General features: G+C 49.9%; 6 protein-coding genes and 1 non-coding gene across 7 annotated transcripts; 4 read left to right on the top strand and 3 right to left on the bottom strand.

Annotated features, from left to right (window-relative positions):
- The first annotated feature begins 402 nt into the window (after positions 1-402).
- FOBCDRAFT_t190 lies at positions 403-474 on the top strand. Its single transcript has one exon. It is a non-coding gene; the product is annotated as a tRNA-Gln (tRNA).
- A 6-nt stretch (positions 475-480) lies between these two features.
- On the bottom strand, positions 481-2,224 carry FOBCDRAFT_264317 (phosphatase 2C-like domain-containing protein). The gene is made up of 2 exons (XM_031190446.3): positions 1,555-2,224; positions 481-1,504 (listed from the first exon to the last, which is right to left on the bottom strand). Exons 1-2 carry the CDS (start codon positions 2,016-2,018, stop codon positions 529-531), a joined length of 1,440 nt encoding a protein of 479 aa, XP_031034431.2. The 5' UTR covers positions 2,019-2,224; the 3' UTR covers positions 481-528.
- A 234-nt stretch (positions 2,225-2,458) lies between these two features.
- Positions 2,459-4,029, bottom strand: FOBCDRAFT_231789 (Brix domain-containing protein). The gene is made up of 2 exons (XM_031190445.3): positions 3,537-4,029; positions 2,459-3,487 (listed from the first exon to the last, which is right to left on the bottom strand). The coding sequence occupies exons 1-2, from the start codon at positions 3,966-3,968 to the stop codon at positions 2,555-2,557; spliced, it is 1,365 nt and encodes a 454-aa protein (XP_031034430.2). The 5' UTR covers positions 3,969-4,029; the 3' UTR covers positions 2,459-2,554.
- Positions 4,030-4,169: 140 nt separating this feature from the next.
- On the top strand, positions 4,170-5,959 carry FOBCDRAFT_264315 (P-loop containing nucleoside triphosphate hydrolase protein). The gene is made up of 2 exons (XM_031190444.3): positions 4,170-4,381; positions 4,431-5,959. Exons 1-2 carry the CDS (start codon positions 4,187-4,189, stop codon positions 5,691-5,693), a joined length of 1,458 nt encoding a protein of 485 aa, XP_031034429.1. The 5' UTR covers positions 4,170-4,186; the 3' UTR covers positions 5,694-5,959.
- Positions 5,960-6,562: 603 nt separating this feature from the next.
- Positions 6,563-7,694, top strand: FOBCDRAFT_264314 (uncharacterized protein; the record flags this gene model as incomplete). Its single annotated transcript, XM_031190443.3, has 5 exons — positions 6,563-6,646; positions 6,694-7,121; positions 7,167-7,267; positions 7,316-7,468; positions 7,520-7,694. The coding sequence occupies 5 exons, from the start codon at positions 6,563-6,565 to the stop codon at positions 7,624-7,626; spliced, it is 873 nt and encodes a 290-aa protein (XP_031034428.2). The 3' UTR covers positions 7,627-7,694.
- A 114-nt stretch (positions 7,695-7,808) lies between these two features.
- Positions 7,809-14,236, bottom strand: FOBCDRAFT_168442 (uncharacterized protein). The gene is made up of 4 exons (XM_031190441.3): positions 14,102-14,236; positions 13,977-14,051; positions 9,897-13,924; positions 7,809-9,848 (listed from the first exon to the last, which is right to left on the bottom strand). The coding sequence occupies exons 1-4, from the start codon at positions 14,102-14,104 to the stop codon at positions 7,946-7,948; spliced, it is 6,009 nt and encodes a 2,002-aa protein (XP_031034426.2). The 5' UTR covers positions 14,105-14,236; the 3' UTR covers positions 7,809-7,945.
- Positions 14,237-14,375: 139 nt separating this feature from the next.
- On the top strand, positions 14,376-17,305 carry FOBCDRAFT_323131 (Chs5p-Arf1p-binding proteins-domain-containing protein). The gene is made up of 6 exons (XM_031190440.3): positions 14,376-14,632; positions 14,685-14,811; positions 14,860-14,990; positions 15,050-15,330; positions 15,380-16,383; positions 16,432-17,305. Exons 1-6 carry the CDS (start codon positions 14,610-14,612, stop codon positions 16,972-16,974), a joined length of 2,109 nt encoding a protein of 702 aa, XP_031034425.2. The 5' UTR covers positions 14,376-14,609; the 3' UTR covers positions 16,975-17,305.
- The last annotated feature ends 289 nt before the right edge of the window (positions 17,306-17,594 follow it).

Here is a 17,594-nt window from a genome sequence, read left to right as displayed (position 1 = left end):
TAACTGGCAGCGATCAACGGCCATACTTTGAGAGATAGCGACATTCAACAGGGATTCAGAGAGAGCCATTTCGATTATTCGTCATTTATTTAATCATCAAACAGTCCACCGCGGCTCAATTAAGTTGCCCTCGGCCGCTTTACGTGTCGTCAGCGAGTAGAGGTAGCTTACAATAAATGACAGATGCATGTGCTGGCCAAGGTACTTCGCATGACTACAAAGCATCACGTGAACCTCAAAGAACGTAGCTAGCACCTTGATTCAAGGCGTACAGCTCATGTCTACAATGAAACAAACAAGAGAAATCGAAGTGCCCTGAACATTATACAATTGATCGAGTCGAACGCGAGCGGAACAGAATCTGAGAGCACTTTGCAATGCCGCTGCTAACCGAAGTTGTAAGGTTTCATGGTCTAACGGTTATGACTGCGGATTCTGATTCCGCCAGCGAGGGTTCGACTCCCTCTGAGACCTTTCTTTTTGTACTCTTAACCAACTAACAGTGAGACCATTTACTCACAATACACCCTACTTCTTCTCATAAGGATCCTTGAAGAAGATGACCTGCACAGTCATGTCATCCCTCACATTCCGGCTCATGGGCGGATACGTCGTCATCGCTCCCAGGAACAATCCCCGTCTTGATCCTCCAAGAGCATTCTTGACCAAGCAGACAGCCGCGTTGTCCAGATCCTCAATAACCTGATGCTCTGGCGTAGCTTTCCATCCATCTTCCAATTTTCCCTCAAACTTGGTCTCCTTGAAGGGTTCGGGCTTGCCGTTCTTCTTAGCGACTAACCAGCGCGATACGCACGACACGGCGTCCTCGTTGCTCATCATATCCCAAAGACCGTCGGACGCGAGAATTACAAAATCTTCCGTCTGGATCTTTCGTGTTGTTACTTCCGGTCGGGCTGTCATGTAAGGCTGCGTCTTGGCATTTGGTCGCGGTGCAGTACCATAGAAATCGTCTTTCACTTTGCGAATGAGTTCTTCTGACCATTTCCATCTGTGGTCGCCAAACGCTCTCGTGATTGCCATTCCAAAGAGTCGACCGGACTCGGTGTTAATCATGTCCTTGATCTCTCCAGGGTGTTCCTTGTCGAGCCTTTTAACTTCGTCCTGGTTGAAGCCAGTTTGGTCTTTGCTGAGAACATCGACTTCGTATTTGCTTGTGTTGGGAGACCACATGCCGCGAACAGCACGAGAGTCGCCTGCGACAGCAGTACGTAAAGTAGAGGTCTTGGGTTCGTACATAGTTAGGAGCGCACAAGATCCAGCTATGGCGGGTGCAACGGCGATGATGACGGCGGCAGAGCCTTGGTCTTGGCCTGATTCGAGTGCTTCTTGTGCGTTTCTGAAGATGCGATCGTCAAGACGGACGAATGCCTTCTTGATTGCATCGTCTACTAGCTCGTTAGAGCTGGTAGGTGTGACGCTTGACAAGGCATTTGATACGTATGGAACGAGAGCAGCTCTCAACACTTTTGACGTTGCCCATCCTCTTTCATTTGTGTTAGCATCGCTCATATCCAATGTTTCCAGGTCACTCACGCATGTCCATCGTAAACTCCAGCGTACAGAGTGTTCGTTCCGCCGACGCCCTTGGCTGTTTTGAGATCCCATTCATCCTCAATCGGATTGTTGCTGCCAAGACGAGCAAAGTCGACTCGTCCTTTGACACCTCCATTCCCGTCGAAGACAAAAGTGTGAGCATCTTCACGCAGCTTGGCATTTGCGTCCTCCATGATGAACTCCTTAACAGGTGAATTGATCGGAATTTGATCCTCCGAAGAGAAGTCTTTCAGGCTGGGGACCTCATTTGTCAAGCTTTTCGTCGTGCCTTTGCCGTTGAACAGATAAACCCCAGTACCAGTGCCAATTACTGCTGCAGATGACCAGACATAACGAGCGTTACTGGACGTTGATGTCTGAGTTGATGAGAAGCGCGCGCCGACCGGTGCTCGCTTGAGCGATGGACCGAACGTCCTTAGAGTTCTAGACGGTATGCGAAACATGTTTTCTGATGTAGGTGACAATTGGATGCGTTGAACAATGAGGCGCGTGATGAGACTCGTTCATGGAACACAGTTGGCACGACAACTTGATCCTGGTCTTTGGGCGAAAGTGAGGCTGTAATGAGCAGATATTGCTGTCTCTTATCCCCGAAGATACAAATGAAGTGAGAATACCCAGTAAATAAACTGAGAAATTTGATGATGAAATGTTGAAACTTGAAGCGTGAATACCTTGTCTTTTGCCAATGGTTCACATGGTGTTGCTGGCCTCATGCTTACCCTGAACCATTCATGCAAGGGCGTTGCGCTGCACTTTCATGTTTCAAGCTCAATAAGGCAATGCGAGATGCGACAGCATAAGGTACGATGACCTCTGTACAATCATGAGCAGCTTTAAAACGCACAACATCTTGGTGAACTTCACAAATAGACACATCATGTAATCACAAAGAATCACAAAGGTATTCATTGCCCAATCCATTATACACAACGCCAAACCAAAGCATGCAATCCTCAACCTTCTAGCCGTCTCCCACTCAGCTATTGGCAATCTCCTCCTGCTCGTCCTCCCACTCTCCATCCTCCTCCATCTTCTCATTGACCTTGAACTCGGCATCACCCGCCAGACCCTCACTGTCAAACTCATCCACATCCATATCACTATCGTAGTCATACTCAAACTCATCCTTATCGTCGTCATCCTTCTTGCCGTCTTTGGCCTTGGCTGCCTTCTTGCGCTCAACGTTGGCCTTTTGCTCCTTCTTTCGTGCCTCCTTTTCTTGGTGGCGCTTCTCCCATCGCTTCTCGAGCTCCTTGATCTCTTCCTTGCTCTTGTGGACGTACTCATGCCACATGACCTTGCCGTCGGCGAGACCCTCTTCGACCTTGGTTAGGCGGAGGCGCATTCGGGGACCGAGTTCGACGAGCTTGACGGCACGACGCTCAACGTTCTCCTCGTCTGCCTCGGGCTCGGCGTCGTTCTGGGCGGCTGCTTGTCGGGCCTTTGCAGACAAGACCTTTCGGGTCGTAGAGTCCAAAATCTCAACTTCTGCATCAGTGTCCATCTCACTACCGCTAGTCGCATCCGTCATGTATCCATCGCCATTCTCACCACCAATCAAGAAATCCGCTACATCCTCAAGTTTACCCAGGTTAGGCATCTTGCCCTTCCGGCTTGTTTTTGTAGTGACGAATTGTTCAGCAGCATTCAATCTCCGTAGAGGCTTGGATACTGTGGTGGACTTTGTTGTGATGGCATAGTGTCGGAAGTTAATGATGAATGTACCGTCGTCTTCCTCCGATTGCTCGCGGTTCAGCAGCAGGACTCGTCGGATTGACTTGAGCGGTGTAGCTTGGGGGTTGATGGGAGGGAAGAGGGATTGGAAGACGGTCGTGGCAAGCGATTCAAGGTGTTTGGGAACTTTCGACTTGCTATTCGAGTCTGGGCGGGTAAAGTTGTTCATGACCAGCTGTGGATTGTTAGGAAAGGCTTGTCAACAACAATTGACGACTTCTTACCAGAGGAGGAGTGATAAACTCCTTGCCACCGCCCTTGGGATGCTTCTGAGCTCTTTGAACATCCTTGCACAGCGAGTATTTCTCCACGCGAAAGTTCATCGTAGGTCCTCGAGGTGTCAAAGCCATTCGTAAATTGGTGTTTCCGCTCTCCGATCTCGAAAACAGCATCAAGTGAGTAACACCCAAAGGACCGCACATGGAAGCGTAATCCTTTAGTCTGTTTCCACGTCTCTCCTTCAATCGAGCCGCAGTACCAGGCTCCATGACCTTTCGCACATCGGCCGCAAGCTGGCTAACGCTGGAACCGACTTCACCAGCGCCAATTCGAATAACCATGCTCTTGGGATCCTTCGCAGATGCATGGCCGGCAGAGTCAACATCGGGATTGCTGGCACCCAAGTGGGTTCTCTTCTTTGTTCGTTTGCGCGCCATTGTGAAGAAATTTGTTTTGTTTAGATTGTACTCGTCGAAAAGTTGCTTTGGAGCTGCTCCCTGTCGCAAATGGCAGAAAAGAAAAAAAGTTTGGCGGGGACTGCGATAAGATTAGCGCACGTGCGATAAGCCGTCCCCACTAAAGTTTATGTGAAGTCTTGACAAAAGATGATCTTTTTTTGAGGTGGGAACTATCTTTTACTTAGACATCGCCCACCATGTTCGGCGCAAAACGAAGAAAGGTCGCGCACGATGCGCCCAAGAAGAAGAAACCGGTCGTTGCGGAGAAACCTGCTCGAGCTGAGCCTGAGCCTTCTGATGACGAGCAATCTGAGGAAGAGTCCGCTACTCTAGAGGAGCCTTCTGCTGAGGAAGCAGTTGAGGATGCCCCCAAGAAAACCTTCAAGGATCTCGTATGTCCTGATAACTACTAATTGACTCTCTGTATCTAACAATTGTCAGGGTATTGTCGACGCTCTCTGCGAAGCTTGCGAAAAGCTCAACTACAAGTACCCCACGCCCATCCAAGAAAAGTCCATCCCCGTCGCTCTCGAAGGCCGTGACATTATCGGTCTCGCCGAAACAGGTAGTGGAAAGACAGCTGCCTTTGCTCTTCCCGTCCTCCAGGCTCTTCTCGACAAGCCTCAGCCTCTGTTCGGTCTCGTCCTCGCCCCAACTCGTGAATTGGCAACCCAGATCGGCCAAGCCTTCGAAGCTCTCGGATCGCTCATTTCTCTACGATGCGCTGTGATTGTCGGTGGTCTTGATATGGTACCCCAGGCCATTGCTCTCGGAAAGAAGCCTCATATTATTGTTGCGACACCTGGTCGTCTTGTGGACCATCTTGAGAAGACCAAGGGCTTTTCGCTACGAACCCTCAAGTACTTGATCATGGACGAGGCCGATCGACTTCTGGATATGGACTTTGGACCTAGTATCGACAAGATTCTCAAGTTCATTCCCCGCGAGCGACGCACTTATCTTTTCTCTGCGACAATTAGCTCCAAGATTGAGAGTCTTCAGCGTGCCAGTTTGAGAGATCCCGTTCGTGTGAGCATCAGCTCCAACAAGTACCAGACCGTCTCGACTCTGCTCCAGCACTACATCTTTATTCCTCATGTCCGCAAGGACGTTTATCTTATCTACTTGATTAACGAGCATGTTGGAAAGTCCACAATCATCTTCACTCGAACAGTCTGGGAGACACAGCGTATTTCTATCCTGCTAAGGACCCTTGGATTTGGCGCCATTCCTCTGCACGGCCAGCTCTCTCAAACTTCCCGTCTAGGCGCCCTTAACAAGTTCCGCTCCGGCACACGAGATATTCTTGTTGCTACCGATGTCGCCGCCCGTGGTCTGGATATTCCCTCGGTCGACGTTGTTCTCAACTACGATCTCCCCCAGGATAGCAAGACATACATTCACAGAGTCGGACGAACAGCCCGTGCTGGAAAGTCTGGTATCGCCATCAGCGTGGTGACACAGTACGATGTCGAGATCTTCACGCGAATCGAGGCTGCCCTCGGCAAGAAGCTCACTGAGTATCCCACCGAGAAGGAAGAGGTCTTCACTTTCCAGACCCGAGTTGAGGAAGCCCAACGCCACGCCAGAGTCGAGATGAAGTCCTTCACCGAAGAGAGAGGCAAAAAGGGCAGCACATTGAAAGGCGGACGCAAGAAGGGCGGCAAGCGGGGGAGAGACGACATGGACAAGGAGGAGGGTTAAGTGCTGGTGCCTGGACTGGAGTTTCGGCAGTTCGGCGTTGTTTTGGTTGGGGGAAAAGTGTCAAAGTCGAAGGATTCTTCGATGCTTGCTTCAGTGTTTCAATGTCTATCTTGGCCAGGAGATGTGGATTGCTCATTTGTCACCTGTAGTGGCTGTAGGCCGCTTGAGGTTATACGATGAGTGCATCGACGAAGGATCCTCTAATTTAGATGACGAGTTAATTCATTTACTTACTATCACTAAAGATATTTCGTGTTTCAAAGTTGCCCTCAGCTCTCCCACTTTAATCACAGTTCATCAGCCCAGCCTGCCAAGCCCGCTTACATTCTCCTTGTCAAAGCTTCAAAGGTCATGAGTCCAACTCGATCAAACCCAATTGACTAAGCTTTAGGCAACCTCCTCATTAACTTCAGCTCTTGAGCCACTGACATTCTCAATTCTAATTCTAGCTGTTCACTCTTCAGCCTTATGAATCATCAATAAAATCATCCGGTCCTTCCTCAGCCAAGCAAGGTCTGAAACAACCCCGTCCCAGTAAAGCGGCCGCTCTACGCAGGGATCACGAAGATCTTCACAAGTTTCAACGCTCGTGCTTTAACCCCGAATGGCTTCGCGCATGTCAGCTTTTGTTTCGCCAGCACCAAACTCCATCTCTTATCCCTGTTGTTCTAAAGGCGGCCGCTCCCAGAAGTTGCACCCTCTTGAGATGAAAGGAGTTTTTGGTGTAATTGTTTCGTGTAGCAGAGTTGTATATATATAAGTTGATGAATGAGAGAATGAGGAATGCTTTTGGTCTGTAGTTTCGTTCGTTATAGGTGTATTGATTACACTGTCCATTCATTGATTGATATCGTTACGTTCTTTTCATCATGTATACTTCTACTCTTCTTCTCACTCTCGTCGCTTCTGCGAGTGCTCACATTGCTTCTTGGAACAAGGGCATGTACTGCAAAGTAAACCTCTCCTGCCATCATCTCATCACTCCATTCTGACTCTCTAGGGCGGCAATGACTCTTCTGTCGACAACGCCAACACCAACCTCGCCGTGAACCCTCTCTACGATCTCCCCAAGTCCAAATGGTGGATGCAAGCCGATCGTGGCTGCGATGCCGTGCCTCCTCCCAAGGGCGAGTTCCTTGAGCTTCCAGCCGGGAAATCCTTCATGACCGAACTCGCCAACAACCGTGCCTTCACGACACTCTCTTACAAGGGAGAGTTGACTACAGAATGGCAGGATGGCAAGAACCGCTCTATGCCTTGGAGAGGCCCTGAGGGCGGTTGTCTCATGGATGGTGGTGATGGCTCGGGTGGAGAGTTGCACACCAAGAACATTGAGTCAACTGGTGGAACGGCCTGGGCTATCTCGTACGAGAGCGATATCAGCAAGGTCACCATGGATAACCTTGTTGTTTTCTCTGTGCGATACTAGTAAGACTCCAGTCTGAGACTCATGATCCAAAACTGACGAAACAGCTCTCCTTTCTTTCGCGAGACTTGGTACGACGTCCCAGCCGATATGCCTGCATGCCCTGAAGAAGGCTGCTACTGCGCGTGGCTTTGGATCCCCGATGGCTGTAAGTTTCTCCTCTTGTATACGAAAGCATAACTGACGCCATGAACAGGTGGCCAGCCAAACATGTACATGCAGAACCATCGCTGCAAAGTCACTGGCAGTACTTCCACCAAGAAGCTCGGCAAGCCTAAGCCTCCTGTCTACTGCCGTGACAACCCTACCAAGTGTGTCCCTGGACCCAAGCAGATGATGGCATGGAACCGTGAGTTTATCTCGACCGAGTTTGTGGTTGTTAGTGACTAATATCGTGCAGAGGCTGAAGGCAACAACGTCAACCCCCCTAATGGCAAGACTCCTACTTACAACCAGCGAATGGGGTTCATGGACGGCGCTCAGGACGATATCTTTGTCGATGAATAGATTAGACGGCAGAGAATGGTACGAGTAGTGATCAAGTCCTTCCGGAAGGGCTGACTTTCTCTTCTATCATCCGTGTGGTATAACTCTAGGAATTATATTGTATTCATAAACTCGTGGAGTGCCAGCCTTGTGTTATCAAGGTTAAAAGTGTGTAACGGCATTCTTTTGAGGCCATCTTCTTGCCAGTGACGAATCGTTTCTTTGGTAATTCTAAGTGTAATAATGATACAGCAGATAGTTATCCCAATCCCAGCCTCTACCTATAGTGATACCCAGTAAAACTGCCTTGAGACGCCAATTCGCCGTAGAAAAAACATAATCACCACGCTTCAGCCCTCACGGAATCGTCTGCGTCCCAATTCTCTCGTCGTTCATCGCCGTCAACCTCTTCTTCTTCCTCTTCACCATCCGCCAACTCTGTATCCTCGTTACCCAGAGTTTCTTCGCCGTCCTCACGACTCTCGTCGTGTTCCTCTTCTTCCTCGGCCTCTTCTTCGCCATCGCTCTCTTCAGCTTCGTCGTCTCCCTCACTTTCACTATCAGCGTCTTCGCCGCTGGACTCGTCGGTATGTTGTCTGAGGTTTGGGAAGATAAGCCCGGGAGGCACTTCCTCATCGTAGTCCTCAGGGACATCGCTGAGGTCACTCTCATCATCGGCTGAATCGTGAATACTGCCTGGCTCACTCTCAGCCTTATCCTCGGCGTGCTCTTCGCCGTTGTCATCATCCACGCCATCTTCATGGTCCTCGTCGTGCTCTTCCTCATGGTCTTCGTGATCCTCTTCGTGTTCTTCTTCATGCTCATCTCCAGCATCCTTCATATCAACATCAACGTCGTGTCCAGCTTCTCGTCGAATCTGAGCATCAGCTTCCTCATCGCTGCCCGCATCGCTTGCATGCTGAATAGGCGTGTGGCTACCACGCTTACCGCTCGAGACACTGCCAACTCTGCTCTTGCTTGACTTGGGCGCCTCCAGAGCTCGGACGACTGCTTGCTCAGCCTTGCGCAAGACATCGGGTCGTCTGACGCCAAGCTTTCGTGCCCGTGGTGCAGCCTCATGCTTCTCTGTCTCCATGGGAGTTGCTGTGCCTGTGATGCTCTCCTGTCCATTGGGCGCATTGAGAATATTTGCGAGCGAGCTGGTGGCTTTTGCCTCTGCTTGCGCTGCTTCGAGCTGGGCCGCAACTTCTTTAGCATGGTGTCGCTCCTCCACGACCTTGCTAGGGTCTGGGCCAGGCAGTGTCTTGGCTATCTCAGAGTAGATCCTGGAGTAACAATCGTTCAGAAGATCATCAATGGGTGCCACTTTCATAAGATTAGCATTGAGTTTCTTCAGCTCGATGGTTTCCTTCATGCAGTTGAACAATGGAATGTCAGCACCGTCGCTTGCGGCCCAGTCTGCGATTCTCTCTCCAATAACCTCGAACTCCTCGCTGGAAAGAGACTTGAACACGTCGTCTGAGACTGGTGACACATGGTAACCTTCTCGTAAGAGCTTGAGGTAAGCCATGCAGCAAGACTGCCATAAATCGGTGAAGTGGTAATAGTCTGCACCCTTCTTTCGAAGACGTCTCAGAAGCTGCTCCAGATTATTGCGATCTGACATAATGACCAATAGCTTGGTCATGAAACGGACGTATTGCTCTGTGTAAACGTGATGTCGACCGGGTCGCTCCGCATCGCACTTCCAGACATTCATAACCATCGTTTTAGTGACCATGCTGTCCCGAAGAATACCGAAAGCAGCCTTTGCTTCCACTAATCTATCGCTGCCCTGCGCCTCATTGGCCTCATCGAACAGGATTCTAGCGTGCCTAATGATGATGCGATGCTGCCAGTTAGACTTATCCTTGTCTCTGAGCTTGGTGAGATTGCGAATAATATACTCCTCCCAATCTTCAGGCTCTGTGAAGGAAGCAAAGTGGTCATCAGGGTTGACAGCTAGCCCAAATGGTTGCTCAGCTAAGATCGCAGCAGCGTCTTTAGATGGTAAGTCTCCTCGAATCACCAGCTTGTGTAAAATGGAAACTATCTTGTAATGTGGCTCGAGGATAGGATCGCTGTTCCTACCCCGTCGAGCATTGTGCGCTACCTTGACTGCTTTCTTAAGTGTATGAATCAGTAGTTCAATGCTGATCTTGGACTTCATGTCCTTGACGTCGAGTTGGTCATCAGAGGTCTGGTACATCTTCCAGTAGCACTTGGAAAGCATGTACGGGTTCCTGTCTCTGTTAGACTCGGCATACACCTGCGCGGGAGCTTCAACTTACTTCCAATCGGTTGGCTTTCGTTGCATTGCCATCCTGAACAGCTTGGCTGCAAATTTCCAGACTTTGTACTCATTCATTTGCGGGTGCAAAATCTTCTTGAAGGTTCCAGCTCCCATATCCTCGATAAAGTACCTTTCTTGATCAGAGTGATGGAACGGTTCCATAGCGAATGGCTCACGGCTCGAGGCATACATTCGCATAGCAAATTTGTGATACAAGTCATGCAAAGGGTCTCCATCGTGCGTTTCAACTTCCACGTTACGGGAGTGTGAAAGCGCGAGGGTATAGCAATGGATAGCATTTCGCTGGAACTTGACCAGCTCAGGTCGGTCCTTGTTCATCTTGTCAGCAGTCCAAAGAACCGACTCATCCAGTTCGTAGTCAAAGCATTCTGCCAACCGGAACCAGGCATCCCATCTGTCTGCAGTGAACTGAAGTTGGAGTCGCAAGAAAGTCGCACCTATACGCAAATCGTCGGTTGCGCCAGGAGTCTGTCTACGATTCAAGTCGACACCCTTGAACTTAGTGAGAGCCATCATGCCGAGCAAAAAGAACCAGCCATGAGTCGCGAGGATGGTCTCCGGCGTGTTAACAGACACAGCGTCGACTGAAACTTCCCCAGTAAGGGCTCTGTACAGACGCAGTGGGTGTATAGGCCTCTTCAAGTATTCGGTAAAGTTGCGGAGATTGTGATACATCTGAGACGTTGACTTTGCCTGGCCAAGAGTCTGCTGCATGTGATCAATTGTTGTCTTGAGATCTGACTTGAGGAGATCTTTCATGGGCATGCGATTCGCGAGAATAGTAACCCTCTCCACGAGTTGCATGGTCTGTCGCTTCTCAAGCTTCTCGGGAGGACAGGCATGATCCTGGACTTCCCAAACGCCTGCCCCAAGTTTGAGGCCATGTAAATCGTAGAGCACTTGTCCAAGATAGTCTTCCCAGTTCTCAATGTTCTTGAGCTTGAGAAGTTCGACACGCATAACCTTGAGGAAGATCTTGTTGGAAGCTTTGCAGAACTTGCGAATGCCAATAACCTGGTGGATGGCGGCGAGGAAGTCAGCCAGGTCCTTCTCGAGCCCGATTATGCAATTGTCCTCGTTGATGCCAGCCTTGAACATGGTGTATTGGAGGCACCATGCACGAATCTGCATTTCCTTCAACTTGTTCTTGAGTGATTGGAGGGCTGCTTTCGAAGCAGCATTGCCAGGACGTTCTGTCTTGAGGCCAATACGAACCTCGTCTTCGCAGAGGCTCGACACGTGCAGTAAACAGTTGACCTTGGCGAGCGCGGCAGTGGTGGATTTGATGTGAGCGTCGTCAATAATTTCGAAAGCAGTGTTATCATTGAGCGCAGAGTACAGCGCACTAATGAGTAGCTCATCCAGCGATTTCAGAGTGCGCATCAAGAGCAACTTCCTGGAGTCGGCCGGAGTGTTGGCATATGTTTCGCCTTCCAGATCTGATACGATTAACTCAATGCTCTTTAGGCAACAAGAGAATTTCTTGGTGGGATAACCGATAGCATCGTAAGCGGCTCCTAAACGTGACCACAGAAACAACCTAAGCTCTGTGCTACTGTTATGAAGAAATTTCCATAGATCTTGCAGGCTCTGACTTGCACAGTCCGAAAGTGACTTCTTTTGCTTGCCGCTTGAGCTTGCATCATCAGCTTCAGTACCCGGACTCTCGGAGTCTGACTCCCGGGGGGGGGCGCAGACTGAAGAAGGGTTGAGAACGGGTTCTAGCGTCTCAATGACAGATACTGGATCCTCCATGTTATCCTGAAACAATCCGAGGAAAAAGTCCATTGTCGTGAGCTTGGAGATTTCGCGATCAGCGGCTTCTGGGGAGATCGTTGGCATGACCACGTTGTTTGGCAGTGAAATAGTTGGGATCTTCTCATCTGCCAGGTGATCCCGTAGAGATGTCCACATGAGAAGAATGTGTTCGCGCACGGGCTGCTCAGAATGTGAAGACACAAGAACTGAGGTCCATAAGAAACGTGCTGAAAGTTCATCATTTGAAGGGCGGTCAAGTGCTTGGATGTAAGCAGAAGCAACATCAAGCCACCGTCCGAGGCGGTATTTGGTCTTCATACGAGTTGCATAATCCACAACGCTACTGGGGTTGGTGATGAGTTCGTATATGTCGATATGAAGTTCATAGATCATAGGGACGATGGTTTCGAGCTCGGCCAGCTTCTCGAGTGAACCAGCAGCCAACTCCATTTTTTCAGTGATTCTTTGATGCAAAGCTGAATCCGAATGATTGAGCATTTGGACTACAGATAGCTTCATCTTGTCGGACCACTTGGTTGTTGCATAGCTCTGGCTAACAGCTCTGACCCATTCATATGCGACATCTTCAACGGTCATCCACGATCGAGATTCTCCGACCTTTGTAGCAAACGACCTTAAGCCCTGTGTCTCATTGAAAGTCGGCGTTGAGTTCTGGTCTTGCGAACTTGTCTTCGCATGCTCCAAGAAAGATGATGGACCGAGAGGGGCTTGTTCATTCTTGTGCAAGAACACCTTGGCGACCTCCTCGCGAAAGTCAACAATGGCACTGCTCAGGTCTCCTGCGGCCAGATTCGTAATCTTTCCTGGTCGATCTTCAACAGCGCATGAATCGATGAGTTCAGTGATGAAATCGAAGGTCGACTTGTCGTCCACGCCCAGATTTTCCAGAACGCTCTTGGTCATTTGGAATAGGTTTTGGTCAGCGCCTTGGTAAGGCTGCAATTGATTAGCGATTAATGTGCTGGGATCAGTTGATTCCTCAGCTTGTAGTGTTTCTCTTCGTCGAACTCGTTTACTGCGTTTCTCGGTCGCATTCTCTTCTTCCGCGCCGTCTGGCAGTCCCGCTGCAGATTGCGATCGTTTTCTTGTTGATACTCCGTTGGCTTCTTTTTTGGTTTGGTCACCAGCCTTTTGGCTGTCTTCGGTGGCCTCAGATGCAGCCTTCTGATCCTTGGGTTCTGCTTCGGGGCTACTCTTCTCAGACGGTTCCGCTGGCTGGATCGGCCTTCCTATCGCAACTTGAATCTCTGAACTGATGCTTTCAGAGTCGTTCGAGGGTGTTTCTACGACAACCTCGTCCACGCTGCTCTGTACGATTTTATCAAATATGTCAAATACCTCGGTGGAATTTGCAAGACAATTTATGAGTTCATCACCAAGACTTGCCCAGGAGGACACTGTCTTGGGGTCGCTGCGGCTTGCATCCTCGGCTTCCCTCATTTCTGTGTCTTCCACAGTCTGATCCTGAGTAACGGGGTCTTTGGGTGGTATTAATGACCTAGTCGGGTCTGGTAGAAAGGGGATGGGATCAAGGTGACGCTTGAGAAGAGCAGGCATTTTCTTCTTAAGCCAGGGAGCCATTATTGGATGCGATAGAGCCATCTCGTCGCCAAGAAGCTGCAGTTGGTCCTTCAACTGCTCACCTGCCATGCCTTCTGCTAAAGAGGGAGGCTCAACTTCCACAACAGCCGGGTCGTCATCCAACTCAATCGCAGCCTCAAGACAATACCGCTTGATACGGTGGCTATTCATGGCGCCAGCGAATCGAGCAGCCCTTCTCCAGAGCTCTGGATCGGATGGGTCCTGGTCCAAAGCAGTCATCCAGCTATCCAAAACTTTGTTTCCATGGTCGTCATGATATTTCAGTCGGGTCTTTTCCTTGAATGCCGGATTTGAGGTAGACTCGTCCTTGTACTTGTCGACAAAGAACTGGCCGTAGTTTTTGTAGGATAAGTAGAGCGCTTGAGCAAGACTAGCAGCGACACCATCTGCCCCTCCGGCATCGACATCTAATCCTCCATCTGTGAGGGAATGGTCCAAGTTGGACACATCTGGTTGACCGTCTGCATGCCGCTCTGCTCGTTCGTAGTCAGTTTTGGCTTCTCGGTATTTGAAGATCTCGGATTCGAATAGCTCGTTGTATGCGGTTTCGGCAGCTTCGCGCGATCGGGGTCCTTGTGCATGGAGTTTTAAGGCATTCTGGAACCTTTTTAGAGCTTCGTCGACCTGGAATAGGTCAGTTAGTGTGCGCGATTGTTTAGTTAGCTATCAATCTCACATGAATCTCCTTTGTGGTATCGATTTGTTCATCGATATTATCCTCTGGCTCGAGGTTGATTGCTTGGAATGCCGGCTTTAAATATTTAATTAGCAAAGATTCTCTCCAACATCTGGGCATCGTACCATATTGGCGGTCGCAATGCTTCTAAAGCAACAGCCGACATTCGTGTTTGCGATAAAGGATATATCCTAAGAAGTTGGCTATTTTGATGAGAGTTTGGGGTCAATTCGACATGCTTAGCAGATGTCCACCTCATTAATTGCCCTGACGAAAGCGCGTTCTAAGACGCGGATCATTTCAGCCCCATTACGCCACACAGAGACTCGGTTTGTTGCGGTAGGAGCACGTGGATGTGGCGGTGTTTAGAGCTGCACGGCCCCTAACGTGGCCTGGACTAACTCAGTACGTAGCTCCAGCTATCAAGGAGAGCAAGGCCAGATCTTAGGGAGGGACCAGCAACTGTTGGCTTCCACATCTTACGCCAGCTCCGCAGTCCTCGATTCGAGAACAAAGAGATCGCAACCGACCTCGACTTTTCCCTCTTTATCCCCTAGACGAGTCAATTTCAACAATCCTCGCCACAATTTCGACTCTAAATTTTCATTAGCGGTTCACGAGGAGCTCGTCGTCATGGTCGCGCCAGCGGTCCCTGAGTGCGCAACACCATCGAGATGCTTGGCGTTCATGTAGCTAATCTCAAGATAGAATCACCGAGGAGATCCTCCACGAGTCGATCGATGCACGAACCGAATCCCTCTCTGGTCTAAGAGAACTTGGTCCTCCCGATCTTGTTCATCTTCTCAAGCATGCCGTGCGAAACCCAGCTAAACAGGTATGCAAGCTTCTCGGCGCAAGGGAGACCAGGAACTAATTTCTGAAGACTGGCGTTTATCACCATGTTACCGGCGTCGATGCATCCTCTTCTGCGAGTCTAGCAGCATATATTAATACCCTAACCTACAAAGAATCTGGGCCAAATGCGACAAACAAGATTGTCGAGGGTGTCTACTGGTGCGTCATGACTCCTATGCGCCCCTGCATTCGCGATTGCAGGCCCTAATTCTGAATAGCTGCTACAATGCCTTCTCGCGACTCGACATGCGCGTACACGTATCGATCCCCGGAACCGTAGAAAGCTACTGCGTTGACGAACGAGGCGAGAAGAGGAAAGCATCGGAGGAGCTTTGGCTGGAGACTTATCTGTGCAGTGTTCTTCGAGCTTACTCATACGCAGACGATGGCAGCGGCGATACCATTCGAAAGATCATGGGTGTTCGAAGATTCAATCCTGTTACAAACACTGAAACCGAGCATCGTTTCCTCCATGCCGCAGAACAGCTCTTCTTTAGGGGTATGCCACCCCAAACTGGCTAATCTACCTAGGCTAACCAACTTTCTAGGATGGCAGCTGGGTTCCGATTCTGTGGTTCAGGTGCCTACCAACGTGTCGAATCACCTAACTACGGGTCTGCTCAAGTACCTCGAGACAACCGGACGATATGCCTCTGGAATCAACTTGTTTGAGAAACTTCGAACGCAAAGCGTTGAGGTATCATCTCTACTGGCAAAGGTCATGTTCATGGGCCATGAGGAGGTTGCTGGTGTCCGAACGCTTCACCAGTCCTTGCAAGAGACTCCTATGGACTATGTCATGCTCGACACTCAAGCTGAATTCCTGTTGCACAAGGCCAAGAGTGCCCCTACGCCTGAGCTTAGAGACGAAAGACTCAAGATGTCTCTTGGCTGTGCGGATCGCGCTACTGTCGCTGCCCCAACCGAGTTCAGCACCTGGGCGAGACTGGCTCAAGTCTACGTAGCTATGGAGGATTGGGACAATGCGCTCACCATTCTCAACTCATGCCCTATGTTCACTTACCAAGACAAGGACACGCCTCTGATGCCAGAACCAAAGGAGGTTCACTTGCCAACCCTCCCCGAAACTCGCCTTGACGAGATTGACAGCGAGCCTGAATCACGATACTCAGAACAGGTCGACCCTAGCTTGCTCAACCTGCGCGCAGCATCCTACAGGGGCACTTTTAAGAAGGCGTATGACATTCTGACCGAGATGACGGCCAAGATTGGCTGGGATCAGTTGCTGAAGATCAGGAGTAATGTATTTGTGATGGAGGATGAGTATCGCACAGAGAAGCAAGAGGCTACTCAGCCAGCCTCTTCAGCGAAGAGAACTCCTAGCACAGATGGTCTACGGGGCACACCTGATCAGACCGTCAACCAAGATGATGAGACCGAGGATGAAGAGGCAGAGAAGCTTGATGAGGCCACTTCCAAAGCTGAGGAAGCCAGCGAGGAAGTCCCTGCCACCAACGGTACTAGCGAACAGGATAAGATCGAGAAGCCTTCTAATGTTATCGATCCAGGCGAGGCAAAGGCGGACAGTGAGGTAGGCTTTATTTACATATCATGCAGGATCAAAGCTAACAATTCACAGACAACCAAGAATGACGAGCATCTGTCCAAGCTCAACACCAAGCGTCTTTGTGAGCGCTGGCTAGACAGCCTCTTCATGGTGCTCTACGAAGACCTGCGTGTCTACACAATCTGGCGTACCCAGATGGCTCAGTACCGTGCCCAGCAGATGCAGTACAAGAAGTCGGCAGAGGAGTGGGAGATCCTTGGTTCTCTCGCCGAGCGTCTTCAGCACGTCGACGAAGCTGTCGAGGCGTATCGCGCATGCCTATCAATCCGATTCAGCCCCAAGGCCCTCGCGGGCATCCTACGTGTCTTTGAAAAGACCAAGAGCACAAGAGAGACGGTGGCATCCGTCATCCGACTAGTGACATGGCAGTACCGATGGTACAGCGAGTTCAGCCCTGAGCTGCTGCACACGATACGGACTCTTATCGAGGACGAGGGAGCAGTGAAGGTCCGAAGCATCATTCAAGCTACTAGCTTGCCGCAGAATGTGCTGGATCTCACACATCACTATGCTGCGCTGTGCGCAACATTCAGGAGCAGTGGTACCGACGGTTAGGATTGAGCGATATGATCTGTTTCAAAAGGATGTTTGTCGATGATGGATGTTTAGATATACATTGGGGAGATGCGTGGTATAGGAGCAAGCTAATTGACGATTCAAGTCCTTGGTAGGGTAAAAGTTTCGTTCAGGGAGTTTCTGGGTGATGCGTGATTCAGTGTTGGAAGAACAGTAATGCGATGTATATCAGTATGAGCAGCATGGCCCTTGGGTATCTCGGGCTGTTCTTGGTTTGGATCTCCTGTAACCTTGATTCTGTGTTGAACAGCTACGATACTTGATGCTCTTATGCTGGAACCCTTCCCTTCAATGGGTGAAAGTAGTCTCCTCTCGAGAAATAGGATGCCGTCATGCGCTGTGCTCCGGCAGCCAGGCTCTTCTAATGTGCATCTGTTTCAATCCTATATCCGATTACTTATATTTTCTCAACTGTTTATCAGAGTCCAACACTTAAAGAGTTCCCTGAGTCTGTCTGAGCCCTGTCTAATGTCTTAGCGTAATAGAGCAAGACAGCATATAGACAACCTTGTTATTTTATTTTTTTATATAAACACTGACATGCAGCACAATTTCCCGCGTCTCTCAGATCGATTCTTTCAGAGTCCCGCCAATATCCC

Source organism: Fusarium oxysporum, chromosome IX, assembly GCF_013085055.1.
Source record: "Fusarium oxysporum Fo47 chromosome IX, complete sequence".
In the NCBI taxonomy this organism is placed as follows: domain Eukaryota; kingdom Fungi; phylum Ascomycota; class Sordariomycetes; order Hypocreales; family Nectriaceae; genus Fusarium; species Fusarium oxysporum.
Note: the sequence above shows the minus strand (reverse complement) of the source record. Positions and strands in the feature narration are given on the sequence as shown.

Excerpts from the sequence above, each read along its gene's own strand:
- FOBCDRAFT_168442 (XM_031190441.3), bottom strand. Across the intron at positions 13,925-13,976 it reads ATACCACAAAGGAGATTCAT|GTCGACGAAGCTCTAAAAAG; the intron begins GTGAGATTGATA and ends GACCTATTCCAG. Across the intron at positions 9,849-9,896 it reads CGAAAGCCAACCGATTGGAA|GAACCCGTACATGCTTTCCA; the intron begins GTAAGTTGAAGC and ends TAACAGAGACAG.
- FOBCDRAFT_264315 (XM_031190444.3), top strand. The coding sequence starts at position 4,187 with ATGTTCGGCGCAAAACGAAGAAAGGTCGCGCACGATGCGCCCAAGAAG. Across the intron at positions 4,382-4,430 it reads AGAAAACCTTCAAGGATCTC|GGTATTGTCGACGCTCTCTG; the intron begins GTATGTCCTGAT and ends AACAATTGTCAG.
- FOBCDRAFT_231789 (XM_031190445.3), bottom strand. The coding sequence starts at position 3,968 with ATGGCGCGCAAACGAACAAAGAAGAGAACCCACTTGGGTGCCAGCAAT. Across the intron at positions 3,488-3,536 it reads AGTTTATCACTCCTCCTCTG|CTGGTCATGAACAACTTTAC; the intron begins GTAAGAAGTCGT and ends AACAATCCACAG.
- FOBCDRAFT_264317 (XM_031190446.3), bottom strand. The coding sequence starts at position 2,018 with ATGTTTCGCATACCGTCTAGAACTCTAAGGACGTTCGGTCCATCGCTC. Across the intron at positions 1,505-1,554 it reads GGAGTTTACGATGGACATGC|AGGATGGGCAACGTCAAAAG; the intron begins GTGAGTGACCTG and ends CACAAATGAAAG.
- FOBCDRAFT_323131 (XM_031190440.3), top strand. The coding sequence starts at position 14,610 with ATGGTCGCGCCAGCGGTCCCTGA. Across the intron at positions 14,633-14,684 it reads GTCGCGCCAGCGGTCCCTGA|AATCACCGAGGAGATCCTCC; the intron begins GTGCGCAACACC and ends ATCTCAAGATAG. Across the intron at positions 14,812-14,859 it reads TGCGAAACCCAGCTAAACAG|ACTGGCGTTTATCACCATGT; the intron begins GTATGCAAGCTT and ends TAATTTCTGAAG.